This window comes from Rhea americana, unplaced genomic scaffold (genome assembly GCF_003343005.1).
Source record: "Rhea americana isolate MKP2758 unplaced genomic scaffold, rheAme1 scaffold_42, whole genome shotgun sequence".
In the NCBI taxonomy this organism is placed as follows: domain Eukaryota; kingdom Metazoa; phylum Chordata; class Aves; order Rheiformes; family Rheidae; genus Rhea; species Rhea americana.
Window position 1 is genome coordinate 1,234,436 of NW_028186557.1, and position 6,007 is coordinate 1,240,442.

Here is a 6,007-nt window from a genome sequence, read left to right on the forward strand (position 1 = left end):
AGCTTTATTTTCCATTTCACCTTGCTGTAAGGGACAYGAAGAAGAAGAGAAGAGAAACTGCCTCCGCAGACTGCTACGAAGAGCGACGCAGCCCCGACCGGCGCTGTTTATTAATGCTGCRAGGACACTGCTGCTGTGCACAGGGCGGGCGACTAGCAGCGGGCAGAAAAGCACGGGCAAGGTGCTGCGGTGCTCCCGCTCGCTGGCGGTGCCCCTCGACAGTGCCGCAGGAGTCTGGGCGCTCGAGCTTCCCGCTCGGCTGCCGTCACAGCGTCCTGTCCCCCAGYGCTGTGGCACCAAGGCTCGTTAATGAGGCAAGCAGGGAGGGTGAATGCAATGGGAGTGGCTATCATTAGACTTCAGAGTTAACATTCCTGCTGGGATTAAAATTTGCTTTCATAGGGCACTCCCCAAGAGCAGGAGATTTTTCCTGACAGCTCTGCTCCAGTACACAGAGGCAGGAAAGGGTGATTGCCATTAATTCCAATTTACTGTCTGACCGGCGACTAGGAAGTCAGCTCTGGCTATAGACGATACTTCCAATTCAGCAACTTCAAATGCATGATGTGTCTCCTTACCATCTTCCCATTTTGTATCCACCAAGTTTATCTTTTTTTTTCCCTGTTGCAAAAAACATCTGAAAAGGCTGTTTTTGTGTATTTTAGCTGAAGTCCACTTTCCAACTAAATGCAATTTCACCTYACTGCAGGAAAACTCTGTCTTTTAGCAAAGAACTGCACCCGTCACAATTTCCTGCAATAAGAAGTGTGAAAGTTGATTCTCCTAATAAACATTAGCCTATAGCATCACTTAAAGAAATGCGTAAGAAATAATATATCCTATGGTTAGGTTTTGGGAAAAAAAATCACATTTAATGTAAGCATTTTATCTGGTTGCAAGTTAAAATAGCTAATTATTTCAGTAACACCCGATGAAAGCAAACAAGAACCATTTCTTTGGGAAACAAAACTACACAGGTGAAAAACTATCAAAGGAAACTATTTCAATCAGCCTGTTCTCTTGGAGCAGCTGATTATTTTGGGTTACCCTGGAGGAAACCCTGTATGCGAGGAGTAATGTTGGGACTTCGCCGTCCCTAGTGTGCGTCCATGCTCGATGCAGAGCTACCARCGGTCGGGAAGGCAGCAGGGCCCACTCGCGCCTCTCAGCGAAAACCTCCTCTTCTCYTCTTTCTTACCCCAAAAGGCTGCCGAGCTTGATGTGGGCTCTGCTMCAGGACAAGGCGCGGAGAGCTGTGGGTGCCCGCCTAGGGCAGCACCTTGTTCCTTCTTGTGCATGCCTTTGCGAAAGCGTGCTTGGATTTTCATTTTAGACCTATTTTGTTCTTTGCTGTTAATAGAAAGAAAAAGAGAAGTAGGAAATGAAAATATTCGAAATGCCCCAGTAAAGCACGGATGGGCGACGTGTTGAAAATCAAAGTCGAGTTGTCCCTGCCAGGAGAAGCGCTGGAAACGCTGGGTAGAGAAGCAGCCCCAGCTGGGGGGCGGAGGGGGGGGGGAGTGAGCAAGAGGAAGAGCAAAATYCTTCTTTTCCAGCCTCGCTGCGGAGCGATCCCTTCCGCAACGCAGCAGCGCCGCGAGCTCCTGGAGGAGMCGCGCGCCGGCGAGCGCAGATGGCACGCGAGGCCGCCTGCAAGACTCGGATGTTAAGCATCGCCCCAGCTGCTTTCAGCCGCCGGCGGGGAAAACAGCCCTGAAAAACATCCACACTCAACGTGCTCCGGCGCTCTGCACAACCAAGCGTGCGTGCGTCCCCCCCCCTTTCTAGCCCCATGTTCCTATGCAATAGTTGATCTAATTGGTCTTTCTCCAGAAGACTGAAGTTCTGCTAAATGGTTTATTAGCCTTCAACTCGCAGAGTCATTAAGTCATTAACGGCTCATATCGTCTATATTTTCTTCTGTAAATCTGAAAGAGTAAATAGCATTAACACCATGGAAAGCAGTAGTAATTTTCTTCTGTATTTTCTGCATGCTTATAAAGGGCCTTGAGAAATTATGCAAAAAACATTAAAAAAACAAACAAAAAAAAAACCACGCCAGGCCCCAGGTGAGCAGCACCGGAAAGTGCTGGTCCGTCGCCACCGCGGCTGCTGCCCCGTGGCCGCGAGCGGCAGCCCCTCCGCCGACCGGCGGTCCGCGGGTGGATGCAACAGCCCAGGAAGCAGCAGGAGAGCCGGCAAAAAAAAAAAAAAAAAAGCACCGGCGAGGCGGGAGCCTGCGGAGGGTTCAGGTCCGTGGGTGGCTCCGAGACCTCTTTCCGCTCCCCGCAGAGCTGCCGGGAATTTCCCCCGCCACGTGCAAAAGCTCTCCGTCATCGCCCGGTCAGGCACAAGGCAGGAGAACCACAGGTACCTTCAGCTTCAACGGGGCAGCCGTCGGGCGAGGAACAGCAGGAACGGGGAGGAAAACCAGCCGCGCCAGCGGCCGCGTTCCCGCCGTTYGCCTCCTCCCGAAGCGGCGGGCCGGCGTCCGCCGACGCTCGCGTCCCTTTGGAAATCGCGGCCTCGTGTCCGAAAGGAGCAGCACGAAGCACGAAGCCACCAACGCTGCAAATACACTGAATCATCAACATCGGATAACTTATTCAACAACCTCACAAGGGGGAAAAGGAAAAAAAAAAAAAAAAAACCCGGCGGTTTCGGGGGACGGGACAGGTCGGGGCGGACGTCCCCGCCGTCACAGGAAGCTGTTCTGCTTGCGCTGCTCCAGCGCCATCTCGTTGAGCAGCTGCTCGACGGACGCCTGGATGGCCGCCTTCACCAGCGAGGACGCCGTCTCCACCAGCAGCCGCTCGTGCTGCTCGGCCGCCCGGCCACCGGGCCCCTCGCCCTGCCTCCGGCCCCCGCCGCGCTCCTCCTCGGCCCCCGCCTGCCCGCGGCGCCGCGGCGCCGGGGAGGCCTCGTGGGCCGCCGCCAGGTCGTCGTCGTCGTTGTCTGACTCGGCGGCGGCCGTGATGGTGATGACGATGCCAGCGCCGGCTGCCCACGGTGCCGGCGGCTCTGCCTCCGCTGCCTCCTCCGCGCCCACTCCCGGATCGGCCCCGTCCGGCAGCACCACGTGGGCGGCAGCCATCTCCTGCGTGGCAGCTATTTCCCGCGTGGTGGTGGCAGCGGCCGTTTCCTGCATGGCGACGGCGGCCATTTCCTGCGTGGTGGCRGCCATTTCTTGAGCGGTGGCCGCCATTTCCCGCACGGTGGCCGCCATTTCCTGAGTGGCAGTGGCCATTTCATGAGTGGTGCCAACGGCAGCCATTTCCTGCATGGCGGCAGCGGCCGTTTCCCGTGTGGYGGCTTCAGAAGCAGCCTCCTCCGCGTCCTCGTCTCGGTCGGCCACGTTCTGGCATGGGCTCTCCTCAGACTGTTCCTCCTGGGTGGCTTCGCTGGCTGCCGCCGGGTCGGTGGCGCCTGGCTGCCCGATGCTCTCGCCAGGCCCGGGCTCTGCTSGCGGCTCGCTCTTCCCAGCAGCGCCGGCGCTTTCCGCAGCCGCCTCCATGTCCTCCTTCCCCGTGGATAGCTGCCGGGGGCGTTCGGCCACGCTGCCTCCGGCCGGCTGCGCCGAAGCTGCCGGCTCGCTGCCGGGCRCGGGCAGGCTGCCGCTACGAGCGCTGCCATCCGACTCCTCCGCCACTTCGGAGGCGCTCGGCGTCTTGCCGCCCCTGGGGCGCCGCCGCAGGCAGGGCATCGTGCAGCCCGAGCCGTCCCGCGGCCCCGGCGAGCCCCGCGGCCCGGCCTCCTCCTCCACGCCGGCCGCCGGCGCCTTCTTCCGCCGGGATTTGCTCCCCCTGCGCCGAGGCCGCGCCAGGCTTTTGAGAGCCGCCCAGGCCCCTCCGGCCGACCGGGAGCGGCCGGCGCCTTTCGCCTCCTCCCCGGGGTCGGCGCCGCGGTCGCCTTCGCTCGCCTCCAGCGCCCGCTTGCAGGACGTCTTCCGCTTCTTGAAGCAGAGCACCGAGGGCTTTTCTGCCCCTTGCTCCGCGGCGGAGCAGGCGGCCGCTGCGCCGGGCGCCTCCKGCTCGCCCGCGCTCTCCATCTGGATCTCTCTAGCCGCCTTGGCCATGGCGGCGCCTCGCCTCCCGCCGGCTGCGCAGCCGCTCTTCCCCGTCAGCGCATCAGGCGTCGGACCGGCGGAGAAGCACGCCGGCTGTTTTTCTCCAAGCGGTTTTCCAAACGAGATCTCTGTGCTTTGGTGAATGGATGCGGCATCATGCGACGAGATGGTCTGATGACACCGCTACAGCAGCTTCGAAATTCCCGTTTGTCTTTTATCCCGCCTGCTGGTGCCGCTCCGGAGGGTGCCTGGCGCCTTCGSGAAGAGGCTCGCCTCGCTCTGCCACCCAGCTCGCGCTGCCTCCGGGATAACCCCCTTCACGCAGTGCTGCTTAACTGGCAGTCTCATATAGATAGCTGTGTACACAAATATATTTTTTTTCCCTGAAGAATGACAAATCAAGCCAGGAGTTGATCATTTTTATTCACCACAGGGACCTGGAAAGAGCCTCTGTGTCCGAATCTATCGGCAATGTCACGTTGCACGAGGGACTTGATTGAAGCAGCAGTAAAACGAGAGCCAGCGAGCGGCCGCTTCCCGCCCTGGCGGGACGGGGCTCGGGGGCTATTTCGGCTCCTCTTTGCTTTCTGCTGCAGCTGGCGGTGCCGGTTGCGCCAGGCGTGCCCAGCAGCGCGGCAGCCCCTCGCCCCTTCCCGACTGCTTCTCCGACATCTGCAACAAGACACACAAGCGGTAAAGAACCACAAGGCAAAAACGACGGAGTATTTAAAAGTTTGGGGTGTTTCTTTTTTTTTTTTTTTTTTTTTTCCTCCAGACTAGCTCATTTGGGGAGACAGACAAGGCATGCTAATTGTCTACCGTTCCATGTGCCATTGCAATTTTTCCATCAATTAACATCAATATCCAAAGGCAAAACAAGACCACCTGCGTGCCAGCGACSTATGTTCCAGCACAGAAAACTCTCTGCTGTGTGGTGAAAGGGGAATTTTCTTTTTATTTTTTTTAATTACCCATACTTCAGCAAATATGTAATACACACACACACAGTCACATGCATATATCTTCTTCCCCCACGGTTAGCTAACTCTTTTCCTCACTGCTGCATATGCACTCACAGTTCCAGTTAAGGAAATTACACCTCGAGACAGCAGATATTTTTATCTTTAATGCACCGTATGACAATATGCAAAACAATACAAAAAGAGGCTTGTGCAATACAAAAGAGAAATCACATGGCACAAAACAAGCTTATTTATACTACGTGCATGTTTTCCATGGCAACCTCAATTAACACTGCATGTGTCCATCAAAAGACATATGTAACCCTTTAAAATATACTGCCGCAAATCATCAGAACGTTTTTGGAAATAAAGTGCAAATGTGTATTATAGCAAATAGACCAACTTCTTGGTGGAAGTCTCAGTGATTTCAGGAAATCCTYTATCAATATTCTCTACTCTGCTTTTAAGTAGATTAAATCCCCCAAAATTATTGCACCTAGTAGCTATGTCACGTCATGCAGCCTGACTACAGAAAGGCAATAAGGGAAGAAAAGCAATACTTCGGCGGGCTCTCTGCGAAGCTCCGCTGCTGCTGCAGCGATCRCTTCTCGCAGTGGCACAGAAGATTTTTGCAACGATCGTTTTGTCGATATTTATTCCTTAAATTCCCACAGGCGCCGGCGGCAAGGGGTCCCCGCTGGGCATCCGCCGTGCGCGGGGCGCGGTGCCGGTGGCGAGGCAGGGACCCTCGGCAGCTCGCCGACGAGCAGGTGTCTTCTCCAGCATCGCCGGCACGTTTCTGGCCGCGGAGCAGCGGGCGCGCAGGGCCTGCCCGGCTCTCCGCGGGCGCGGGGGGGGGACCGCGCAGGCCGGCTGGGGGCGACCGCACCGGCGGGGCTTGCTCCCGTGCTGCTCCACCGTGCAAGCGCGGCATCTTCTGCAAGGCTTTTTCCTTTTTTTCTTTTCCTTTTTTTTTTTT

General features: G+C 56.8%; 1 protein-coding gene across 1 annotated transcript; it reads right to left on the reverse strand.

Moving 5' to 3' along the window:
* Positions 1-2,698: 2,698 nt before the first annotated feature.
* On the reverse strand, positions 2,699-4,744 carry AKAP5 (A-kinase anchoring protein 5). Its single transcript, XM_085314968.1, has one exon. The coding sequence runs from the start codon at positions 4,073-4,075 to the stop codon at positions 2,699-2,701; it is 1,377 nt and encodes a 458-aa protein (XP_085171094.1). The 5' UTR covers positions 4,076-4,744.
* Positions 4,745-6,007: the final 1,263 nt, after the last annotated feature.